General features: G+C 38.8%; 1 protein-coding gene across 6 annotated transcripts in view; it reads right to left on the minus strand.

Annotated features, from left to right (window-relative positions):
* Positions 1-26,906, minus strand: part of LOC128120508 (NEDD4-binding protein 2-like 2) — a 95,336-nt gene that overhangs the window by 62,528 nt on the left and 5,902 nt on the right. For 4 of the 6 annotated variants that reach the window (XR_008221888.1, XM_052754606.1, XM_052754605.1 and 1 more), the window contains exons 3-6: positions 20,353-20,477; positions 16,404-16,492; positions 15,749-15,825; positions 12,118-12,264 (exon numbers count right to left, since the gene is read on the minus strand). Coding sequence is in view for 5 of the 6 variants with exons in the window: in XM_052754606.1 (XP_052610566.1) it covers positions 12,118-12,264; positions 15,749-15,825; positions 16,404-16,492; positions 20,353-20,477 (438 nt within the window). In the remaining variant the exon portion in view is untranslated. Of the gene's footprint in view, positions 1-9,370; positions 12,265-15,748; positions 15,826-16,403; positions 16,493-20,352; positions 20,478-26,906 lie in introns of those variants that run through there. The other 2 variants (XM_052754609.1, XM_052754608.1) reach the window with 2 other exon arrangements.

Below are 26,906 nucleotides of genomic sequence, written 5' to 3' on the forward strand. Positions count from 1 at the left end.
GGTTGGGTCTGAGAGGCTGTGGGACTGGCAGGTGAGAGAGATTTGTCCTGACTGTGGGCCAGGCAGGAAAACTCTAGCTACAATACTGCTCTTGCTTGTAAACGACCTGACCACCTTCCTCTGGTGTTTTCATATGCTCAGCCCTTTGAGTGAGTCTGTGAATCAATTGCCTGTTCTCTTTGAAGGACATGGTCTTAGTTACTTATGATGCTATCTACAAATGCAGGCACATTCTGAGCACTAGAGGCTAGAATTTCAATGTACGCACTTAGGAAATCACATTTCAGCCCCAAACAAATTGGAATAAGGTAGAACAACTTATTTTCACCTATTATCTGAATACTGAATAACACGTTTTCCAGCCAACATGCTAGCTGATCATGCAATGGGAGGGCAAGACAGATACAACCTTTTGTCTCATAGCGTTAAAAGTAACTGACAGTTTGGTGGTATTGATCACAGGCAAGTGAAGGAAGAAGTGTATATAAGAATATACACTTGATATACTTTCGGACTCACCAACTCTGGACTGTACACACGAGTATGGAAGGGGAATGTGTGCACAGAAACTTTCAGAAAGAGGAGACAGGCCAGTACATTCAAGGGATAGTAAAGGAAAGGAGAAGTAAGACATAAGGTTTGCACTGAATGAGAAAGCAGGATGACATAATCCAGTATCTTAATTACCACATTCTAGTTAACAGATTGTCCTAAGAACAACGGAGAAACAACTGAAGTTTTAAACACAATTATGTTTTTATCATATTATGAAGAGACTTCTGGCAGGGAAGAGACACGGGGGCTGCTGGTAATGTCTCTTCGTCGTGTTCCCTTTATAAAACCCGTGGAACGCTGGCTGTTTAAAAACAGAGTCAAGAGATGTTTTAGGTGGCAAAATTCACAAATCCCTTTTGATGGACTGAAAGTGAAAATTAAATATCAAAGAAGACTTCAAGTTTTTCGTTTGCAAAAACCAGTGGAAGGAAAATCTACACATTATTCCAGGAAATCCTGGAGAAAAAGATTTAGAGAGACCACAGGTTTACAGGAGCCTTTCAGGATTAAAAAAGGAAAAGTTGGATAATTCAGTACAAACCAGAGGTCAAAAGACAGGTATAAGAAAATATATTTGGGGCCAATATTGTTCATCCCACACTATAAGCACTGTTTTAGATTTCTGTGGATACAGCTATGAACTAAACAAGTTCTTGAACACCAGCACTTTAGAGGCAGAAACAGGCAGATCCCCGTGAGTTCTAGGACAACCTGTTCTACATAGCAAGTTCTAGGCCAGCCAGGGCTACATAGTGAAAAGCTATTTCAAAACTAAATAATATTTAAGAGTATTATGACGAGAGGACAGTGTAAAGAGAAAGGGGGTGGGTCATTTTATTCTGGAATGGGTCCCGGAAGGTCTCCCTGTGGATTACAATTCAATGCTGAGGAAGCTATAGCCATGGGAAGAGTAGAGATGAGCGTCCCAAGCAGAGAGACAGCTAGTGCTTCAAGCAGAGACAAGTTGAACACGTCCAAAAAGAACAGTACAGATGGACAGTAATGTTGTAATGAAGACTGCTTTAAAATGATGCTAAAAAATGCCAAGAGCCAGATTATGTAGAACCGAAGAAGAGTTTTAATTAATATGTAGGTAAATATACATTACTACTGAGTCACAGCTCCAAGCCCCCCGCCCCTCCACACATACTTAGACTAAACTAGTTGCTGTGTAGATAAAATTATAGGGCGGCAAAGAAAAGGGGGAGGCCACTCCATCCAAACGAGAACTACTGAGATCACTGGAGAAGCTAAGAGTAAGAATAGACACTGTCGGGGCTGCAGAGATGGCTCAGAGGTTAAGAGCACTGCGTGCTCTTCCAAAGGTCCTGAGTTCAATTCCCAGCAACCATATGGTGGCTCACAACCATCTGTAATGTGATCTGGTGCCCTCTTCTGGCCTGCAGGGATATGTGCACTGTATACATAATAAATAAATACATTAAAAAAAAAAAAAGAATAGACACTGTCTAGAACTGAAATGCAAGGAATTTGAAAAGAGTAAGAGCAATAGCCAGCAGCAAAGGAGAGTAAGAAACACAGCCATCGTGAACAGAAACCACAATGTCAAAGAAGCGCATAATCCGTGGGAAACACACAGTTTCTAGTTTTCATTGGTGTGTGTAACTGTGTGTGGACTGGTGAAGGCCAGAAGTCGTCCAGTCCCCTGGAGCTGGAGTAAGAGGTGGGTGTGAGCCACCTGATGTGGGTGCTGGGAACCGCATTCTCATCTTCCGATGAGTACCAAGCTCTTCTAACTGCTGAGCCCCCTCTCTCAAGCTCCAACTGTTTGTATTATAGTGGAGGTGGGTAGGCTCTGGCACAGCACACATGTGGAGAACAGAGAACAACAGAGCCGAGTTGGTCTCTTCCGCTTTTAGACAGGTCCTGGAAACGGAACTGAGGCCTTCAGGCTTGGGCAGAAAGTGCTTCACCTGCTGAGCCGGCCCAACTAAGGCTAAGCACTTTAATGAAAAGGTTCAAAACTCAGATGCTACAAACCAGCCAAACAGGATTTACCCACACAAATGAACACTCCGGAGACTTCTAAGTCAATCAAATAAAATGAAAGAGTAGGAATGGGCTGAATACAGTCAGTGAGAAACGAGGAGATAAGACATTAAGTACAGACTGTTTATGAGGGTTAGATGTAAGTGAATTATACCAAGAAAAACAAAAGCCTCAACAGAAACCTGACTGTGTCTAATTGTTGAAGGGAAAATCTCAGGACAAGTGAGGTTGAAGGCAGAGAGGAGTAAGACCCGGGACACCTGCGGTCGCTGACAGGCCAGGGACAACCTGCAGTACTGAGGCCTTAGTCCCCTCCACTGAAAAGGAGTGCACACAGGATAAACGGGGGGGGGGGGGGGGGCCTCAGACCAATGACTCTTAGTAATACAGTATTCGTTGGCTACTAAAATCGCATCTCACGAACATTTTGAAAATCGTCTAAAACAATAAAATAACGACTCCCTCCCCTCCCCAAAAAAAGTTAAACTGGGATTCACTAGCTTGAATCAGTTAAATAATAAACTAATTATATGTGTTTTAAAGATAATTATGTACACGCATGCACTGGAAAACACCCACCCTTCAATGTCACACAAGTTTATGTTCAAACTTCATGTCTGGGATTCTGGGGGAGGTGGGGGTAGAGGGAATGTTTTGAAATTTATACTGAGGATCACAGTCCATAGTCCTTTGAAGAACTTCTGAAAGTGCTCATGACCTTTTTGGTGGATCACTTAAGATTAAAATAACAAGTACCTGGATGTTTTTCAGATTTGTCTAGGAAGTGCTAAAAACCAGAAATGACCTGAAAGACATAATCAAAAGCAACAACATCACTCTCCTCACTGGTATTCTAAGCCTTCATCATAGCTCATGAACACCTCTAGAGACTCCTAGTAACATCAATCAGGAGAAGAGGCTCTGGTATGACACCAGACACACCATGCAGTATCAAATGTGACTGATTACACAACAAACTCCCTGTAAAGCTGCTCTATTTGATCAATGTTTCCTCCTATCTGATTGTTTTAGGGAGAAGCCTGGGGCCTAGATCTCATTCATATTTATTGACTTCTATTAGAAAACAAAGCCGTACAGATGCCACAGATACAAAGGGAACGAGATCCAAGCGTCTGAGGCATGGAAATTCTTGACATTACGACAAGCTTCCTTATGTCATTCCAGTATCTGCTGGTTTCTGAACAGCAAATGGAAAGGCAGGTGGGTGAGTGGGAGATATACCATTTTCAACAACTACCCTTAGATATTGTTCCTTAGAATTTTAACATTCTTTTTTCTTTTGGTTTTTCGAGACAGGGTTTCTCTGTGTAGCTTTGGAGCCTGTCCTGGAACTCACTCTGTAGACCAGGCTGGCCTCGAACTCACAGAGATCTGGCTGCCTCTGCCTCCCAAGTGCTGGGATTAAAGGCGTGCACCACCACCGCCCGGCTCCTTAGAATTTTAAGGCTATCATTTCTCAGACTTTGAATGATTTAAAAGTGTTAGCCCATTTCTATGCTTGCATTTGATCTGTAGCCAGTGTTATAATTCACTATTTCCCAAGAACACAACATGCACTGCTTTCCAGTTTCCTGATAAAAGTAACCATAATCCAGCCATAAGCCAATACCACCTCTTCTTTCACTGGCCTTTCCTACTCAAAGCCAAATCTCAACTGTTGTCAATGAATGACACAAAACTAACACAAACTGCTCTTAAGCAATTAAGAAAAAACAAGCGACAGCACTCGGGAGGCAGAGCCAGGCAGATCTCTGTGAGTTCGAGGCCAGCCTGGACTACCAAGTGAGTTCCAGGAAAGGTGCAAGCTACACAGAGAAACCCTGCCTCGAAAAACCAAAAAAAAAAAGAAAAAGAAAAAACAAGCGAGACCCAGTTCATTAATTTTTCTAGTTAAAACAAAGTCAAATACTCAAAAGAATTCTCCACTGTATAAATATTTTCCTTATAATTTAATTGTGTGATTTATAAAGCAAACTTGAACTGCCTCCTCTATTCTTTAATTTTGGAAAACTTAAAGCATTCAAAAGGAGAGTGGATGCAATTTCCACAACACCCACAGTTGATACAGCTAAGAGAGTAAGCAGGCATAACAGAAAAATAAATAAGACCATGTATAAAAATGCTAATCTATTTTAGGAGATACTGTCTGAAAATTAAGCATGAATAAAAAACCCAATTATGTAAATCAATAATACATTTATTGAATATTATACATTTCAAATGTGAATTAAAATGAGAAATTCTTAAAATAAATGTTAAGTACTAAAGCACAACAGCAAATATGAACATTTTTATATCAATATATAACTTGTATAAAACATTTAAACATTAAATGATATAAATTTCTCTATTTTCAATCTTGACTTTTCAAAAACTGAATTCTAAATAACTACTTACAGATTTCATCACTCAACTTGAATGAAACCTCAATATAGCTTCTAGTCCTGTGAAAAGTACTGTAAAGATGCATTCAATTCTTCACCGGAATTTCTCTGCCTTGAAAAAAAATCTAAATGGAAAAGAGGATTGTGATAATACGGGCTACAGGCCTCCCTAGATCTGGATTTTCCATCCCTTATAGAGAAATATACAGAACCGTTGGACTGAAGAATCTTGTTCCTTTTTATAGAAGCCCATTAGGACTACGGCTCAACACTGATAGACATTAAACCGACAGTGGTCTTTACACAAATGTTAGTAAGCTAAGGCTTGCAGCTCTGGAGGCAGCTTACCTCTCTGTAACACTTGTCTATGCAACATTAGCCTTTAACTACAGTCCATCAGTGAAATCTCCCAGTGTTGTAATTCAGTTACTGAAAATTTTCCCCTTAAAATCCATACATCGAATTATTACACCACGTTTATGAGAATCTCAACCAATGAGTATCACAACAGTGGATTTTTGTTTAAACAAGCCTTTCAAATAACCATTTCACATCAAAATTGTACCAACCCATAGGGCCAAGAGAGTAACTGCTGAGGTGTGCCACAGGCGAAGTTCATGCAGACACTGAGTTCAGTGGAACACAGGAAGGAAAAAGCAGTTACCTGGTTTTGCCGGGCACTTACCCATCATCCTCACTAAGAATGTCATGTGGTTACAGGAGGACTGCTGAGCAGAAAGCAGAGGAAAAGGAAAGCACACACAGAAAGACCACAGGAATGAAAAGAAACATGACTTCTAAGACCACTAAGAAAAAGAAGAGCCGGGCAGCGGTAGTGCACGCCTTTGATCCCAGCACTCGGGAGGCAGAGCCAGGCGGATCTCTGTGAGTTTGAGGCCAGCCTGGTCTACAGAGTGAGCTCCAGACACTAAAACTACATGGAAGAACCTACAAGCCTTTCCTAAACAAATTTTCTTTCATTTTGATATACAAAAACCAAACAATAAAAACAGAGTTCAGAATGACAACTGAAGATGGTATACTCATAATTAATAGCCATGGATGAATTCATTAACCGTAAGAGTAAAACTTTAATTTTAGATTTCTCATATGAAAATACAAATAAGACTACAATACCCACCCCCTAAAGCCCCAGCCGTTTAACAAGCTCTACTAAATGTAAACAGTTTTAACCATAAATACAATTGAGAGAACAACCTAGGAACTTCTCTAACACTTTTCAATCTTCCCATTAGTTTACAAAATGTGTTTGAACTTAAAAACAAGCAAGAAAAAGAATTATTAAGAGCTAGACCATGGCTAATCCTAGCACTTGGGAAGCAGAGGCAGTCAGATCTGAGTTCAAGGCCAGTGTGGTCTACAGAGCAAGTTCCAGTACACTCAAGGCTACACAGAGAAACCCTGTCTCTAAAAGCCCAAAAAAGAGAGCTAGACCAATACCCTCAACACCAAGTCTTCAGTTACCACCAACAGGTGTAATGCTGGTTAATGTGGTTCTGTCTGGTTCTACGATTAGCGCCTATACTACAGCTGTGTCCAAACTACATAATCTATTTATTTATTTATTTATTTGGAGTTGAGGATTGACCCCAGGGCCTCAAGCGCTCTACCACTGAGCTAAATCCCCAACCCAAATATTTTTAATGCAGATTATTGGAGTTAACAAACCATGTACTGAGAGGTGTATTATGTATATAATCATTACAATACTATACCTGAAATGTGAAAGGATTACTAGTAAGAAACCTTTAGAGAAAACCAGATTATTCCTAATATAAATGACTAAACCTTCCATTAAATGTCTAAAAAACATCAGTTAAAATTTACCAACCCAAGGAAGAATGGTGGTTACTTGCCTGTAACATCAGCACTTGGGAGGGGGCAGCAGGAAGGACCTGGAGTTTAGGTCATCCTCAGCTACACAATGAGTTTGAAGCCAGCATGGGCTACAGCAAACAATGTCTGGTGTTTTTTTAAAGAAAGGGTAAGAATCATTCTCTTTACTGTTGATCTTTTTCCCAAGAATTATCTTGTGGGCTTGCAAGTGGGTAAAAACAGTTGCCAACAAAGCCAACTACCTGAGTTTGATCCTAGACACTCACACATGATGGAAGAGAGAACCAATTCTTCCAAGCTGTCCGCTGTTCTCTGACCTCCTCATAAGTGCAATGCCACAGGGACACGTAAGTGTGCATGCATACACATACTGGCATGATTTAAAAAATGCAAAAAACAAAAAAAAAAAAAACCCAAACAAACACTAAGAGTTATTTGTGACACAATGTCCCCTTTTTCCTGAGCATAACCTGACCGTGACAATGTAGTTAAGAATTTTCCACAGAGAGATTGTTCTAAATCATCATTTACACACATATTCCATTCACTATATCTAGACACCGTCACAAGTTTTTATAGTTTAGAGGCACTCAATCAATACTTATATACCTATCAATGTTTCCTCTGAAATTTACAAAGCGCAAAACTGTGAAAATATTTTAGGTTAAACAATTTGGAAGTCAGAGAAATGGTTCAGTGGTTAAGAGCACTGGCTGCTCCCACAAGGCTGGCTGCTCATAACTGTCTGTGAGTCCAGTTCCACTCCAGAGAACGCCCTCTTCTGCCATTCTCAGATATTGCATGCATTGGTGCACATGCATGAAGGCAAAATGGTCACACACATAAAACAAAACATGACAATCTGAATACACTAACTGAAATCAATCTAACTATTGCTTTACTAAACAAAAAAAAGAACAAAATAGACACAGATCATTACTAATGGCTCTTCTACAATCTTTTTCAACAAATCTTAACTCCTTGCTACCTTGAGGACAGTTTAAAGAAAAAAATCTGGCTCATATATAAAGAAGCAATTATTTTTTGTTTTGTTTTTGTTGGTTTTTTTTTTTTTTTTTTTTTTTTTTGGTTTTTCAAGACAGGGTTTCTCTGTGTAGCTTTGAAACCTGTCCTGGAACTTGCTCTGTAGACCAGGCTGGCTTCGAACTCACAGAGATCCACCTGCCTCGGCCTCTCGAGTGCTGGGATTAAAGGCAGCTAGAAGGCATTGTTTTAATGGTACCTTATTTTAAACACAAAATAAAAATTGTTATTTGTTTTTTGAGACATAGTCTCACTGGAACTTGCTATGTAGACCAGTCTAGCCTTGAACTCAAAGCTATCTGCTGGCCTCTCTCTGTTGGTGCTGGGATTAAAGGCATGCCTAGCATGTCAATATTATTCTGTAAAGCCATCTCCAGCAGAATATTTGTCAATCACCTAATTTAGTTTCTCTTTCACAGTAAACTTACAAAAATATAGCTAATAATTTTAGTAGAAAAAATATTCAAGGTTGGGGATTTAGCTCAGTGCCTAGCAAGTGCAAGGTCCTGGGTTTGGTCCTCAGCTCTGAAAAAAGGGAGAAAAAAAATAAAATAAAACAAGAAAAAATGTTCATAAATTATGCAACCCATAAAACTTAACTCTAAAATTACTAGCAATCTACCCTTTATACAATCACTGAATTATCTCTTCTGAATGATCATAGTACCAAAATGAAACTAATTCTTTTCCACAGCTCTAGTGTAATGTATGACTGCATGTGGAGTGTAGATTAACATGTTATAGTTTTAGCCCTTCTCAGTTAGAGGATTCATGTCAGCACACACTTACACACCAATGGACTCAGAGGTAAACACACAGTTCTAAGGCACTACTAATGACAGCAACAACAACTACTGGTACATCTCCAACATTTCAATGGTAACAACACACTGTTCATGTCATTTACCTTTACTTAGAAAATTAGTTTCTGACAAGTTTGTAATAAAAAATTTGAATAAAATATGAACACTTCAAAAAAATTTAGACACTATTAAATTTCATTTGAAATTATGAATCCATATGTAAATCTAGAAAGTTCAATAATCTACATTAGAGATAAGCAAACTTCAAGTACCTGAATCAATTGTCACTTCAACAACAAACCCAATGACTTTATTTTATAATTTTACTTTTAAACATAAATATATGAAACAATGTTTTCTTTAAAGGGGAGAATAATGGAAATAAAATGTCCCACCTGAAAAGCAGCGCCCAAGTTCAACTTGAGAGCTTTACTAACAGGTTATAACAAAGATAATCATAAATGTGCTTATCAGTTAGGTAGTCAGTTTTACTCAAAGGCTAAAAACAAAACAAAACCCAAAATAACTCTAATTTGTTCTTACAGAATTAGAACACAAGCTGTGACACATCTTAAATACAGCAGCAAACGGCTACTCAGTTCTTTCCAACGGAAACCACACTACAGTGAGGTGTGGCATTAGGGGCATTAAAACTACATCCAAATAAATGGAAAAAAGGCTAAAACAACTAACAGGTAAATTTTACATTTTTATTAGCTTTTAGCATCCAATAATTATTTGATATTAGTATCTTTCATGTCATAGTCACTCATTATTGTTATTCTTCTTTAAAAAATGAGGCACAATGCTTTGAAGAATTCAGTAATTTTCTACCTTTAAAAAGTCTTTGAGAGGCCAGGCGCTGGTGGCGCACGCCTTTAATCCCAGCAGCCGGGAGGCAGAGGCAGGAGATCTCTGAGTTCGAGGCCAGCCTGGTCTAGAAAGTGAGATCCAGGACAGCTAGGGCTACAAAGAGGAACCCTGTCTCAAAAAACAAAACAAAACAAAACAAAAGTCTTTGAGAATGTAGATTTCCCTTCCTCCAAGAGAGTTTATAATTTTAAAAATTACACAGCAATGATTAATGATCTCTGAATGATTGTTATTATTCAGAAATACAAGAAGATAAAGTTGAGTCTGTAAAAGAAACCTAGAAATGTACTTATTCATAGTCTATACCTCCGAAAGGCAATCCTCTATTCTGTCAAAAAACACAGTTGGATAACTAAGAGCTTATTATCCATGAGCAGAGACTCATGGCACTGTGACTCCAAATGAAGCCTCTCCTTTTTTATTTTTATTTTTTTGGTTTTTCAAGACAGGGTTTCTCTGTGTAGCTTGGGCTGTCCTGGAACTCACTCTGTAGGCCAGCCAGGCTGGCCTCAAACTCACAGAGATCCGCCTGCATTGCAGCTTAAATGAAGCTCCTTAGATCACGTGTGCACGTGGAGTCTATGTGCGTGCGTGAGGATAGGTGCAAGCAAAGGCTAGTGGTGTTGGTGTCCCTGGAACTGGAGTGACAGGTGGTCAAGAGCCACCTTTTATGGGTGCTGGGAATCAAATGGGGTCCTCTGGAAGAGCCCTTGCTCTTAACCGCTGAGTCACCTCTCCAGTCGTAAATAATATCTTCCTTTTTTTTTTTCCTTCTTCCACTTTTTGGTTTTTCGAGACAGGGTTTCTTTACACTAAGTAAAGTTTCTTAAGGACACAGCATATCTAAAAGTTACTTCACCTATCCCTAAGTTTAACTTTTTAGTATGGTTTCCAAACTGTGTTCATTTAAATAATATACTGGAAAACACAAATCCAAATTAAAAAGCAATCTTATGTTAAAAAGATATGTATAATGTCTGTATACATATATAGATACACCTACACACAGAACATGTGTTAGCATATTCCTACTACATGTTTAGTTAGCATGAACAAATACATACAAACACACATGTGTTAAACAAAGTAAGAAGATAGAAGTCAGGATCTACTCAAATATTAACAGCACGAAAGAAAAGTGCAAGCCAACAACAGCAGCAGTCACAATCTTAGCAACGGCGACGTGACTAAACTAAAAGACCTGGCTGACAATCCTTTATCTAGTTTTCAGTCTCACAACTTGAAGGTTTTAAAATAACACACCAAGATTACATGATTTAAAATGGGCTATTTAGTAAAAAAATTAAGGGTCATGACATATTAACATGCAAAGCATACACAGGATCGTGATAAATTAATTTTTTGAAATTACATTTTAACTAGCTGCAATTTTTCTTAGAAAAATAAACCAGAGAGTAAAGAAACACTTTCTATACAACACTGGAAACTAGGTAGGTATTCTAGTAAGAAGTGGTGGAGTTACTTGTACTGCTCAATAGGAACAGACTAGGAAAAGCAGTGTTTGACGATGGAAATGAATTACAAGACTCTGAAATGAAGTAATACATCTAAGTTTTAAAAATCCAAGAAAAGAATATAATCTAATAGAGGAAGCTACTCAGTGAAACACGGCTCCACGGTAAGAATTAGAACCAAGAGAAATAAAACTGCACAAGACAAATGTTCTTTACCAATGCTAAGCAATTCTCCAAAGTATTTTTATATCAGAATTATATTGCATCAAATTTAACAGCAGCAAAAAAGCTGAACCATTATCAGAACTGTCTGACAGGCTTTTTAAACTCTATGACTTGCTTTGCCTCTAGCCTTCCTAGAACTCCAAGTAGGAAGGAGTAGGGAGATGGCCTAAGACGGATATCTCCTTTGATTATGTGAGCCTAGAAAGCAGAGAGCTTCCCACCTTTGTCCCCCAGAAAGGAAGGGATCTGAATGTAAATATATGACCCACAAGATGATTAATACACCTACTGACTAACATTTGCTGGGAAATTCTGTTTGAACTAAGTGAGATGCTAATTATGGCTTAGCGCTAATTTTGTCACACTTATGAATTTGCTGAAACATAATTCACTAGCATGCCAAATTAAAGGAACCAACTATAAAGTATTGTATAAAAAGCTGGTGTTTCTGTATATTTAGGGTAATAAAGGGAAAACGTTGATTTTTATGAAAATTTAAAGTATGAACTATTAAAAAAGCAGTTCAACAGTATTTAAAATAGATTAGTTTAAAATTGAATTTTAGAAAAAAATCCTAGTTCCCTTTTCATTCTACTATTCATAATAACCAAAAGCATTATCACAAAAGATTATAAAAACATTTAAAATACAATTTTATGCGACTTTTATTTGTACTTTCGGATCTAAACAACTGTAGGGAACGCCCTTGTGGGGCAGCACAAAGTGGTTTTCTTTTTATTTGAAGCTATTCAAATTCAAGACAGGCTCACTACTTTGCTCTAAAGTACTCAGCACTGTCAGCTAACCCAGTCAACTTAAGAGCTATCTGTGATAGCAGCTTGACTGTGTGAGTCTACAGGGCCTCCCCACCTCGGCTCCCCCGGGAGAGGGAGGGGTCTTTGTATGCTTTTCTGTGGTGGTTCCACTGAATTCATCACAATAGAGATGGACATTTGAAATTCATAACGATCCAACATCTGAGCAATCTTCTTCCGAGACACACCATGTTTATTCCTCCTACCAAAAAAAGAAAAGGATTTTACATCTTTTCTTTCTTTCTTTTTTTTTTTTTTAGAAAGCATAAGTTTAGAGATTCAGTTATTTTACAGTAACAGTATAAGGTCTAAATGGTATTTCACCAACATGAGAAGACACACTGTTCATTCTTCAAGAAAACTGATACTTGCTATTTTCAGAGGACACAGTTAAGTAATTACAGCTTCTTACAGAGAATGGCTCATTGAAAACATTAGGTATACAGCAAAACAGAAGTTGTTTCCTTAAAGAGAAAGAACATGAAGTTGGAGAGTGGAATCTGGGAGGAATTGAGGGACAGAAAAGAATATGATCAAAATATATCACATGAAATTTCTTTAAACATTTTAAAAGGGAAATTTTTTTAATTAATACAAAGAAATGAATGGATTTCCCAGGACTTACCAAAAATGAAAATTATTTATCAGTTACTTTATGACACTTCCTCTTGTATTTATTATTATTGGTTTTTTGAGACAGGGTCTATTTATTATTATTGGGTTTTTTGAGACAGGATCTCTCTGGCTGCCCTGGAATTCACTCTGCAGACCAGGCTGGCATTGAGAATTCACAGAGTTCTGCCTGTCTCTGTCTCCCAAGTGCAGGGATTAAAGGCGTGCACCACCATGCCCAGTTTTTCCTATTGCATTTTAAAATTTCATATTACCAGTACCTTATTATTAGAAATACAATAGGTTGTTAATTGAAAAATTAGATATAAAGAATATATAATACATGACTTTATTTATAATGCATATGTAAGTTGAAAAAAAGGCAACATTAAGCCATGATATTAAGACAAGAAAACTACATAGCAAAGTTTCCAAAAAACATAGACAGTAAGAGACTATCAGGTCCAACAACAACAACAACAAAAACAACAGCAAAAACTGAACTGTGACGAGCAGCTGAGGGACAGCTAAGTACGTGTGCCATGCAAAGTCCTTGTTCAGATTTAGTCTCCCTAGTGATGGGATTACAGGCATGTGCCACCAAGCCTCACTCTTCCTGTAATTTTCTTTATGTGAGTTTTGGACAAGAAAAGTGATTTAAAAACAGTTCTTGACACTCAGGCCTTTGGACAGTTTATTTACTCTCAGAGTTTCCTACAATATGACTCTGACTCTGTGAGACTCCAAGACAACACACAGGAACAGGCTTTACATTCGTAGTATTGTTCTTGCTTTACTAACTCATTTTTCCTAGAAATAAGCCATACAGACACATCTATTTTTCTAATCTGATGTTTTACACTCATGGTTTAAGAACAACAACAATAGAGACGGAAGAAAAAAATAAAACAGATCCAAGGTTAAAAATTGGTAAGAAGTCGGTAGTGGCGCACACCTTTAATCCCAGCACTCAAGAGGCAGAGTCAGGCGGATCTCTGTGAGTTCGAGGCCAGCCTGGTCTACAGAGTGAGTTCCCAGGACAGGCACTAAAGCTACAGAGAAACCCTGTCTCGAAAAACCAAAAAAAAAAAAAAAAAAAAAAGGGTAACAAATGGGCTAGGGGAATTTACCAGTGTTAGCCCACTAGTGTGGCATGCTTGAAACCCTGGGGTCAATCCCCAGCACAAAAAAATAAAACTTAAAAAAGTCAGTAAAATATGACCAAACCCAAAAGATGCCAAAATCAGTGATTTGATTCTACCCAATTCTTCCAAAATTCAAATTATGCTACATATCAGTTAAAATACAGTGGGCTGTTAACTTATATTAAGAAATTATTTTCTTGGCCATGCTGGTGTACATCTTTAATCCCAGCACTTTGGAGGCAGAAGTAGGTGGATCACTGTGTGTTTGAGGCCAGCCTGGTCTACACAGTGAGTTCTAAGACAGCCAGAGCTACATAGTGAGAACAGAACAAAGCAAGCAAACAAACAAACAAAAAAACCAAATTATTAAGTCACAACAGTATCTCAAACATAAATGAAGCCATAAGTATAGGACAGTTTAATCACTCAGACATTTATATGCCACCATTCAACTATCTTTACTTTTAAATTTCCACTCTTCCACCTTGAGTGTAACATACCCAGTTTGGTAGCAAACAACGCCAGTCAGATACTATTATCAGGGGATAGCACACAAATCACATAGAGAGTAGTCAAAGGAATGAAAGTTGGGGAAACAAATGATTTGGGCCCCATACACAGAATAATAGCCTGAAGGCGGGGATATGGCTAACGGCAGAATAATGTGTTTACTGTGTGCATATTAGGGCTCCTTCAACAGTACCAGAAAATAAACACTAACAGTTGGAAGCAGAAAGGGGCAAACTTTGATGCAAGATAAAAGGGGAGGTGATATTTATATAATTCTATGAACATACTAAAAAATACTTAATTGTCGGGGTTGGGGATTTAGCTCAGTAGTAGAGCGCTTGCCTAGCAAGCACAAGGCCCTGGGTTTGGCCCTCAGCTCTGGAAAAAAAAAAACAAAACTGAATTGTCTATTTGAAATGGGTCAACTGTAAGCTAGGTGAATTATACCTCAATAAAACTGTTACTAAAAGGGAGTGAATCCAAACAGGGAAAGTCTATTTGAAATGGGTCAACTGTAAGCTATACGAATTATACTTCAATAAAATTGTTACTAAAAGGGAGTGAATCCAAACAGGGAAAGTAAGGAGGGACCAGACAAGCAGGGACGTGACGAGCAGGACACTGGCAAACACAAACGAGGAGCCAGGCTCCCAGTCCTGATCCAGTCTCTCACAAGACTCTCAGTCTGAAATCTAGAAAGCTCTCAAGAGTACTTGCCTAGTGTATATGAAACTCTGGACTTATTTTCCCAATGTGAGTAAAACAAAAACAAACAACAAACGAAAAAAAAAACCCAAACAAAGCCAAACCTCCAAACAACCCAGAACAACCCCACAAACCCTTAGTCTTCCTGGGCAGGAAACGACCCATTCACAGAACTAGAGCACGCAGCAGACTCTTTCTTCTTTAAAATGACTGGTTGTAATTTGCAGGAGAAATGTTAAGATGTCTGAAATGACATATTGCCCAGACTCCGATGGGATAATAAAACAAGCTAAATGCATGTTACCACCCTAGAAAAAGTGAAAAAAGAATTCCCAAATCCTGGATCCCAAGACTCTTGGGACAGAATTATGGGAAGAGGGAAAAGTCAGAGCAAGGTGAAAACACCAGGTACAAAGCTGATGACGGGACCTACAACAGGGACAGAGATGGTGGAGGGGAGGGAGACGCTCTAATGCACACTACCAGTCAATAAACTTAACAAAAGAATTCACATTAAGACAAAGCACCAAGCACGTTTAGTAAAAGATAGTTAATACAATTTTGACAAGGCAAAGCTCTTCAAAAACTTGTTCCTCTTAAAAAAAAATAGTCCCTGCTCCCAACAAAGACGTCAATCAAAGCCAGAAAGAAACCAAACACACAAAGACAAATCAAAGAAACAAGACAAGGATTCAATAAAAAAGAGGCTCTTACTTTTCTAATTCTTCAGGATCAAACTTCCACCAAGTTTCCGGTTCATGAAACTCTACTCTGTATCCTTTTCCTATGGCCTACACAGGGGAGGGAGAAGACAAATCCAGAGAACATGCTTAAGGAGAAGGCATACAGACAGGTGTTTCATCTGACAACAGGAAGGCCGCTCAACCAAGAAAAATGCTTCTTGGCAAAATGTGGCTTAGGAAAATGTTAAGACTATATAACTGGATGAATTCCAATTATTATCTTCAAGTCCAGGAGTAACTAAGAAGGGCACATTCAACCATCATAAACACCATTCCCAATTTTTAAGCTAAAAAAACCCCCAACAAAACTATTTAGAAAACAAGGGAAAATATCTTAATAATAAAGACAAATAGACCAAAATTTCAGAATATGAAAATCTGTTAAGAATAAAAAGACAAGCCAGGCGGCAGTAGCGCATGCCTTTAATCCTAGCACTTGGGAGGCAGAGCCAGGTGGATCTCTGTGAGTTCAAGGCCAGCCTGGTCTACAGAGCAAGATCCAGGACAGGCACCAAAACTACACAGAGAAACCCTGCTGAAAAACTAAAAAAAGAAAAAAGAAAAAAAAATTAAAAAAAAAATAAATAAAAAATAAAAAGACAAAAACTTGCACGTCAATTACTTACCATTTCCACATATGGTTTCATTTCCCAGGCTTGTGTATTAGTGTTGTCTATTATAACTGGAGATCTCCCCTGATCAATAGCTTGTTTTGCTGAAATAAAAACATATAAGTAAAATTTAAATATTTGATATTAAGAAATACAATACATCTTTGCATTTAAAATGAAAACTGTAGTAGCTCTTCAGTAAGTGCCATGAAATAGATAAAATACAAGATATGTTCTGAACTGGATGCTGGTTTTAACAAAACAAACAAACCAACCCCAACAAACTACAAAAACACATCTTGGAGTATTTTGTCCACTTACAACTAATGAAGTTTTCAGTCTAGACCCAAATTTCATTAACAGGAAATAAAGGTGATAAAGAGCAAAGTACAAGAAGCAGAGATTTACTTACACAGAAGGAAATTTTTACATGAAAAGTGTAACACAACACTGAGGCAATAAGTAAGATCTTTTATAGGTCAAAACAGTTTTTCTGTAATATAAATATGATGTGAGAGATGGCTCAGACAGATAAGCGCTTGCCATGCAAGCCTGAAACCTGAGCCCATTCCCTGGAAGCTATGTTAAAAAGCAGGGGCAATGGTACACATCTACAATTCCACAACTCTTACAGCAAGATGGAGGCGGAAACAGGAAAACGCGTCTAAACCTTCCAGTCCAGCTAGCCTGGAGTAGAGTGCAGCAACAGATACAAGAGAGATCCTGCCTCAAAACAAGATGGAAGGAGAGATCACTCTTGAAAAAAAGTTGTTCTTTGCTCTCCACACACACCGAGCACATGTTCACCTGCTCTCGTTCTCGCTCTCTCGCTCTCTCTCTCTCTCTCTCTCTCTCTCTTTCTCTCTCTCTCTCACACACACACACACACACACACACACACACACACACACACACACACACTAAATAAAAATGGAAAAGAAAGTTGGGCATGGTGGTGCATGACTTTAATCCCAGCACTTGGGAGGGAGCAGCAGGTGGATCTCAATGAGTTCAAGGTCAGCCTGGTCTACAGAGAGAGTTCCAGGACAGCCAGGGCTACAGAGAGAGTGGTACGGTAAATATACTTAGAATTACTAATGGGGAAATAGCAAGGTTGTTTTTTAGATTTGTTTGGTGGATAAATATTTTCGAGTGATTATTGGTTGGAAAGGTGGTTAGTGAGGTGGAGAAAATTAGGCGTGTATAGAAGGTAAGTTGATTAGGGCTGTAACTGCTATTAGTGTGACTAAGGGAAGTTGTTATTTTTCAGTAGTTCAGTGATAATAATTCACTGGGTGGAAACCCTGTTAGTGGAAGGCGGCTTCCCCCAGAAAGGAGAGTTAGGGAGATGACAGGTAGTATGATTGACAGGTAGTATGACTGGTGTTTTGTTTCCTGTAAGTGACATGGAGTTGACTGACATAAATGAACAGGTGTGGAGCATAATGAAGAATGAAACTGTGAGGAGGATACACATACACAACTTTAGAAGTGTGAGGGAGAGGGTGTAGGGGAGAGCAGAAAGTACTTATCCCATATGGGTAATAGATGAATATGCTGTAATTCTTTTGTGTTTGTGTCTAGCTGAGTTCATTTCATGCTCCAGTAAGGACCGAAAGGGTTGCTGATGTGATGAGGATATTTGGGTCTATGAGTTCATTAATTTGGAAAAGAACTGAAAGGGGGGACAATTTTTTTGTCATGTAAGGAGAATTAGGCCTATGTGGAGTGGGATTCCTTGGGTAATTTCTGGTAGTCATGAGTGGAATGGTGATAATCTCAAAGAAAAAAAAAAGGAAAGAAAAAACTTTTTAAGTGATGCTTTTGAAAAAGAAAGAAAGAAAGGCACTACCCACAAGTAAAATTTCCTTTGTCAAGTAGCTCAATACCACAGTTCAGCTGATTTTTGTGGATTTCTTAGAATCATGATTCTCAAATGTGTGACTGAAGGGAATGCAACTGTAATTCTAAACTCTCTTTATTGCAATGTCATTCCTTGACCCCGAGGGAAGAGTCACTGTCACAGAGAGCCATTTGTTAATGACAGCAGTGTATGTATACCTCAGGGATAGCAGACAAGAAAATTAACTTCTGAAAAATGATCAGTTGAATGCAAAGATGGAAATTTTCTCGATATACAGGATTCAAACTACTAAATTCAATATAATGTAATGAGGCATGTCCAACCTGCATTTCATAGGCCACGTGTGGCAGAGAATTGTCATGATTTGTGGCCCACCACAAAATTGTAAACTCACTTAAAACATCATGAGATTTACTTTCCGCAACTTTTTTTTTTGTAACCAGGCTCAACAGTTCTCAAGAGTGAACTTTGCAGAGCACAGGGTTGGGTTGCAATGTCAAAGGACTGGACGCACCTGTTTATGGTATGAAAGGGGAATGCCCCCCATGGACTCACATGTTCAAACAATCAATCCCCTAATGACTGTAACACTGTTTTGGAAGGTTGAGGTACCTGTGAGAGGTGGGGGCATGGCTGGAGGAAAGGGGTCCTCTACTTCCTGACAGCAGATACGATGATGATGATGATGATAATGATATGACCAGCTGCATCACTCACGTTCCTGTCATGCCTTCCCTGCCAGGTATCCCTTCTTAAACTGTGAGCCCAAACAAGCCCTTCTTCTTTTTTGGGGGGCGTTGAGACAGGGTTTCTTTGTGTAGCTTTGTGCCTTTCCTGGATCTCGTTCTGTAGTCCAGGCTGGCCTCAAACTCACAAAGATCCGCCTGACTCTGCCTCCCGAGTGCTGGGATTAAAGGCATGCACCATCACCGCCCAGCTAACAAGCCCTTCTTTAAGTTGCTTCTTGCTGGGTATTGGGTCTCAGCAACAAGGAAGTACCAAATACAGATATGTTTAGGGCAGGCAGATCCTAGAACCTAGTTAATGCCTTACTCACTGAGCCATCTTGTCAGGCCAAAAGTAGGTTTTTAAAAGTAACTTATAGCACATGTATTTTTTAGATAGTTCTAGATCTATCCCAAATTATAATCATTTAGAGGATTAAAAACAAAAACAAACACAAAAAAACCTGGGGCTAGAGAGATAGCTCAGCTGTTAGGAGCACTGATTGTTCTTCAGGGATGCAGGTTCAATTCCCTGCACCCATGTGGTGGCTCAGAACTGTCTGCAATTCCAGTTCCAGGGATCTACATCCAAGTAAATCATAAAAATTTTTAATGAAAATATTTATTTTAGGGGCTGGAGAGATGGCTCAGAGGTTAAGAGCACTAGCTGTTCTTCCAGAGGACCTGAGTTCAATTTCCAGCAACCACATGGTGGCTCACAACCATTCATAATGAGATCTGGTGCCCTCTTCTGGCATGCAGGAAGAACACTGAATACACAATAAATAAATAAATCTTAAAAAAAATTTTTTTTTAAAGGTCCAGTTTTTAGGCCTCATTCTAAACCAAACTGAAGCAGAATCTCTTTTTTAAAGGTGAGGGCATCCCTATATGATTCAAATGGATTATCAGGATTGAGACCACTATTTACAATGGAAAGAAACTGACCCATGTCTTCTAAAATTGAAGTATTTGACAGGGTTCTCATAATATCAATGAGGAAAACTAACACAGGCATTGTTTAAGATTTAAGGACATCAGCATTATACAAGGTGGAAACAGCTTTCAGGTATAATAGTTCTATGAATTAGTTATAAGGTGCAAAACCAGGAAGCATATTGAAATGTCCCCCACCTGTATTTTATCAGCTTACATTTTCTACAGGCCATCCCATTTTATCTAAGTTCACTGATTCTTACAAACTTTACCCGAGAGGGCAAATATAATTACTATCATGTCTTACATAAGAAATTGGGACTCTGGGTTATTAACAGTCTGTTAAAGTCATTCAGCGGTAAAAGTCTAAGTTAAAATAAAACCCAGGTACGACTCAAGGTCAAATACTCCATCCCAGGAGCCTTGGCCCAAAACAAACCTCTGCTCTGGTTCCAGTCATGGGCATCACCAAGTTGATTAACATTGTACCTGTACCCATCTTGATGATGAAAATAGTCATCAGTGCTGAACACGATGCCATCGCGACTCTGACCAAGCAGAATTCTGTTAACAAAAGAAATCATAAGGTCTATGACAAGCTAGCAATGGACACCTGGCGTTGACTCCTTAAGGCCACTGCAGGCAGAACAGTAAAGGAGCCAATCCTTTCAGACTGTCCAGATTCTAAACATCACTTCAAACTTCACTCTATCCAACGACAAATATGAAAACTCTAGACCAGCATTTGCATTGTGACTTTAAAACACCATGCATTGCTTCCCAAATAACATCAGCTAACAATTATGCATGTTTTAACTTTGTGTGAATTGGTACTGAATACCTAAACTGTCTCTCTCTGGTACAAGTAATCTAAAAACCAGGTAAGATTAAGTAAGAGATCCATCTAGGAGAAACATATTTGATCCAAAACAGCTTTTACAAACTCATTTCCATTAAGCACAAACATAGAAGATCCACACGTGAGAGTAAGAAATAGCCTAAGACATAAGATTGCAAACAACCCGTGCTCTGCCAAAGTATAACAAACTTTAGAGATTGTTACATGAAATTAATCCCTGAATACTAAATAAAAATGTCTCAGATCAGATCAGTAACAAGTAAGCTCTGCTTTGAAAAAAAAATGATGCCATCTTACGATATACAGTAAGTGGGGATACGTGGACAGAAAGACAAACAACAGAAGCTGAAAAGAATTCAGAATCCTAGACTACCAGTTCTAAAGTTCTTGGCTATTCAACCACAGTATTTTTCATAAACAACAAACAAACAAAAGGAAACCAAATCCACTACACTTACCTTGGCCTGTACAAGTAATTTACTTTACATATCAGGAGGCAGAGCCAGGCGGATCTCTGTGAGTTCGCGGCCAGCCTGGTCTACAGAGCCAGATCCAGGACAGGCATCAAAACTAACAGAGGAAACCCTGTCTCGAAAAACACCCCAAAACAAACAAACAAACAAACATGCTCAAGCCCTGAGTATATAACTGTGTGATATTTGCATATGAACTACATACATCTTACACATACTTTAAACCATTTTTGGATTACTTATATTACCTAATACAGTGTAAACAGCCATGTCCACCACATTGTTTAAGGAGTGATGATAAGAAAAGCCGTCTGCAGTCATGAAAGTTCCGACTATCAAGAGAATTTCCATCAGCAGCGAGACTGGGGGTGAGACAAGGATTTGGACCCTACAGAAAACATCCTGCAGTCTCACTCTTCCCTCTCAATCAACAACCAGGGAACATGGGACCATGTGAAGGAGGTGGAAGGGGTAGTTGGTAGAAGTAACTGAAGAGTAAAACAATCCAGTCCTAGGATGAGTCAAGAGTACCTCCTACCAAAAAGTAGTAGGGAGGACTTCAACTATTAACATGACAAATGCCTTTGCTCCGCCCACAGTTTTTAAGACCTTATAATAAAAATAGTATCATGTATCAAAGTGGCAAACTTTAAATTTGAATTATAGTGGATTTTGTAGTAAGTTATAGCAGAATTACAGCAAATTACATTAAATAAACTAAATGGAAGTTAAGGTTTGTGTTGTCTATGTATTTCTTTGGAGGAAATAGAGTTGGATTTCAAGTATTTTTTTGTTTTTGTTTTTTTGGTTTGTCAAGACAGGGTTTCTCTGTGTAGCTCTGGAACCTTTCCTGGAATTCATCTGTAGCTCTTGAACTCACAGAGATCCACCTGCCTCTGCCTCTCAAGTGCTGGGATAAAAGGCGTGTGCCACCGCAGTGCCGGATTTCAATTTTTACAGTTTTTTCTGAACTATAGCTGACATATCTATATTTGCTTAAGTAGATAACTTGAGATATAAAAAAATGCTTCAATTATGTGTATTTATCTATGTGCTGTTTCTAGCTCAGAAAAGCAGAAAAGGATCATGAGAGGACAGAGATGCTAAGGGAGGGAGAGAAATAAAGGTAACATACCACATGTGAGAGAAAGCAGGAGAATTAGCTGAGGAAGAAAGGAAGCCAGGTGGGGTGGGGGCGGGGAGTGAACAATAATTCATGAAATGCCACAATGTAATTGATTAGTTTGTATGTTAGTCTAGAAAGGCTGATTTCAAAAAAACTACAAAAGATTTTTAATCCTTTTTTTGTGAATGGAAAACAATTTTTTTGAAATTATTATTTTTTTAAATTTTTTTTTAAAGATTTATTTATTATGTATACAGTGTTCTGCCTGCATGTATTCCTGCAGGTCAGAAGAAGGCATCAGATCTCATTATAGATGGTTGTGAGCCACCATGTGGTTACTGGGAATTGAACTCAGGACCTTTGGAAGAGCAGCCCAGTGCTCTGAACCTGAGCCATCTCTCCAGCCAGGAAAACAATTTTTAAAGCTAAATGTTGGGGCGATAGAGATGGCTCAGTGGTTAAGATCACTGACTGCTCTTGCAGAAGGCTCAGGTTCAATTCCCAGCACCCAGCTGACAACTATGGAGGGAATCCAATGCCTCTTTCTGATCTCCAAAGGCACCAGGCATGCAGACACAGGCAAAACACTTAACACATACATTTTTTCTGTTTTGTTTTTGTTTTTTCAAGACAGGGTTTCTCTGTGCAACAGTCCTGGCTGTCCTGGCGCTTGCTTTGTAGACCAGGCTGGAACTCACAGAGATCTGCCTGCCAAGTGCTGGGATTAAGGTGTGCGCCGCCACTGCCCAGCCCTGAAGACCTTCTTAAATACATAAATCATAATGAGTAACAGTTGAGGCTGACTTGAGACATTTTCTTCCCAGACAGCAGGAAGTGTGCATGCATCCTTTTCAAACTCCACAACTATCTCAGGTATGAAGCTTCACTTCAGGAAATTAAAAAAGAGCTTATCAACCTAGGGGAATGGGATACTCTATCAAGCATCTGAACCAAAAGAACAGTATTTTCAAAATTCTTATACTTGAATTATCTCATCAAGTCTTCTAGATGGATTCTCAAAATATTAGTATCTTGGAACTAAGTAAATCAAACAACTAATTAAACACTATCAGTGGCCATTTGAGTCACAGTTTCTCAAAAGAGCTATCTTTTGAGAACTTACCATGACTCACACATCTCTATGATCTCATTCAATTCTCAAAACCCTGACAATCTGGTATTAAACAAGTCCAGGAAAGAAAATAAATACAGCAGTTCTGCTAGTGAAGCTGACTATGCAGCAGCAAACAAGGGTCATGAAATCAAATTCTCAGTGCTGGGCAAGGGATACCTCTGCCTCCCAAACCAGTGGCCTGTAATGATCCTGTACAGTCTCTTCCCCGAGAGGCTTCTGAATAGATTTGGTTACTAGCTTTTAAGGTGGATCTCTGGGTTCCAGGGCAGCCATGAGATCTACACAGTAAGTTCTAGGCCAGATAGGTCTAGTATTCCAAACAGCCAAAACAAACAATCTAAGTGAACCTGGCACAGGCTGAGACCCTAACGCAGAATGGCCATACTCAAGCACTTTGGAGCATCTACCTTATTTTCTCAGGTAACACATAAAGAACTTAAGACCAGAAACAAGTATCTCCTACTGAGTTCAACTAAGACCACTCTCTTCCAAAGAAAGGTAGGAAAAAAAATCTCTTCCATCACTTCAAACAGTGCTTTTAATTCCTATAGTTACTGTAACAAATGATCTGAAAACAACCAGAACTTCTTATCTTGCGGTTCTGAAGGTCAATCTGTCTTTCTCTGTGCTCTAGAGTGCTGTCTTGTCTTTTCTAGTTTCTAGGTTAGGCACACTCACTATCTTGGTTTGTGGGACCTTTGACCATTAGTACAAAGTGGGCAATGTGGAGTCTTCTCTCCTCTCTGACCCCTGCTTCTTGTGTTTATATCTGTGACTTTCCTTCCTGCCACCTTCTTATTAAGAAGCTTTGTGGGTGCTGGAGAGATGGCTCAGCGGTTAAGAGTACTGACTGACTACTCTTCCAGAGGTCCTGAGTTCAATTCCCAGCAACCACATGGTGGATCACAACCATCTATAATGAGATGTGGTGCCCCCTTCTGGCCTGCAAGGACACATGCAGGCAGAACACTGTATACATAATAAATAAATAAATAAATAAATAAATAAATCTAAAAAAGGAGCTTTGTGATTATACTGAGCCCACACAGGATAATCACTTCATCTCAAATATTTAACCCCAAGTCCCCCTTTCCTCAGAAAGTTACATGTACAGCACTTACCACACTAAATGGTTTAAATAAAAATGTTAGCACCAGCCAGGAGGTGGTGACGACCACCTTTAATCCCAGCACTTGGGAGGCAGAGGCAGGAGGATCTAGAGTGAGTTCCAGGGTAGCCAGGGCTACACTTGTCTGGAAAAAACATAATCAAAAACCAAAAAAAAAAAAAAAAAAAAAAGTTAACACCAAACGTTTTTGTTGTTGTTGTTGTTTTTGTTTTGTTTTAATTTCCTAGATGGTAAATTATTAGGTATTTTTAGCAGCTCTTTACTCTTTAGCAACAGTTATTTCGTGTGTGTGTGTGTGTGTGTGTGTGTGTGTGTGTGTGTGTGTGTTGTGAGGGCACACATGGCATGTGGGTTCCAGGGATCAAATTCTGGTCATCAGGTTTGACGGCAGGTGCCATCATCTTGTTAGCCCAAATTACGATATTTCTTCAAGGTATTTTTTAAAGGTTTATTTATTTTATGTGTATGAGGGCTCTAACTGCATGTATACCTTTAAGCCAGAAGACGGCATCAGATCCCACTATAGATGGCTGTGAACCACTATGTGGTTGCTGGGAATTGAACTCAGTACCTCTGGAAGAGCAGCCAGTGCTCTTAACCACTGAGCCATCTCTCCAGCCACCTTCTCTCTCTCTCTCTCTCTCTCTCTCTCTCTCTCTCTCTCTCTCTCTCTCTCTCTCTCTCTCTCTCTCTCTCTATATATATATATATATATATATATATATATTTTACTTTAGTCCTTTATCCATCTAGTAGTTACTTTTTGAATGACAGAAGGCAGAGTTTTACATTTTTCTCATCTACTGTCAATTATATCCTCTTACCATTGCAGCACATTTTCCCAACTGCTCTAAAATACCAGTTCACAGTACAGCAACTAAATATGCAGCGTTTACATTGCATTGGTATTTTAAGGAATCCAGAGATCATTTAAATACACATGTGGGAATATATGTATAAGAAATATACAAATGTGATACCCTTTTATTCAAGGGACTTAAGTATCAAAGGAGTTTGATACCTGTACAGGAGCCCACAACCAACTCACTCAAGAACCAAGGGACAACTGCAAAGTCTCTTGCCTTAGAATCCTCAGCAAAAGCTAGATATGGTGGTGCAAGCAGGAAATTCACAAGTTTTAGTACACCCTGTACTACGTACTGAGACCTTGAATAAATGAATGAAGCCATCAGTAAATGTCTAGGGCATGTATCATGTTGGAGACTACATGGTTTTAGAAAAAAACAGGCAAGTTCTGAAGTTACCTCTAGAAATCTAAAGTTCTAGTTCTGGAGATGGCATGTCATAAGCTTACTAAACCATTCTATATCCTCATTTGTATAATTATTAATACCTCCTCTCAGAGTAGTAGCTCTGTATATAGACACTGAACAAATTACAGCTGCTGTTGCCAAGCTTGGTTCTCTGCTCACAATACTGAATAAATTTGAAATATAAAGTATATACTATATCCAACATAACTGTTATAATTTACCTTAAAATATTTTAGCACAGATATGAGACCATTTGGATGATTTAAGCTATGGCCCAGGCAGTTGTCTAATCAGAGAAATCATATCCCTTGCTAACTAAGCAAGGATGAGTCTCCAAATGTGGACTACAAACTGTTAAAAATGTCTCAACCTCCCTTTATCTTTGATAATCCCTCTTCTGGCCTGCAGTTGTATATGCAGGCAGAACACTGTATACATATAAATAAATAAATCTTAAAAAAAAAAAAAAAAAGCTAGCAGCAAGCCAAGTGTAGTAGTGATTCAAGCGTGTAATCCGTCACCCAGATGATCCTATGTTTGAGGCCAGCCTCTGCTACACGGCAAATTTCAGGCAAGCCTTCGTTTTCTAGAAAGACCCTATCTCAAAAAAAAAAAAAAAAAACCAAACAAACAAACAAACAAAAAACAAAACAAAAAACACCAAACAAACAAACAAACAAACCCTAGGGGTTAGGGGATGAAGTTAAGTGGGAGAATACTTGCATAGGATGCACAAGTCAGGTTCTATCCCCAGCACACCCCCCCCAAAAAAAACAAATAATAATAAATAATAAAAATTAACAAATGGTGGTGGTGGTGGTGGTGGTGGTGGTGGTGGTGCATGCCTTTAATCCCAGCACTTGAGAGGCAGAGCCAAGCGGATCTCTGTGAGTTCGAGTCTGGTCTACAGAGAGAGATCCAGGACAGTCACCAAAACTACACAGAGAAACTATGTCTGGAAAAACCAAAACAAACAAACAAACAAACAAACAAACCA

This window comes from Peromyscus californicus, unplaced genomic scaffold (assembly GCF_007827085.1).
Source record: "Peromyscus californicus insignis strain IS unplaced genomic scaffold, ASM782708v3 Scaffold_2__1_contigs__length_46816999, whole genome shotgun sequence".
NCBI lineage: Eukaryota > Metazoa > Chordata > Mammalia > Rodentia > Cricetidae > Peromyscus > Peromyscus californicus.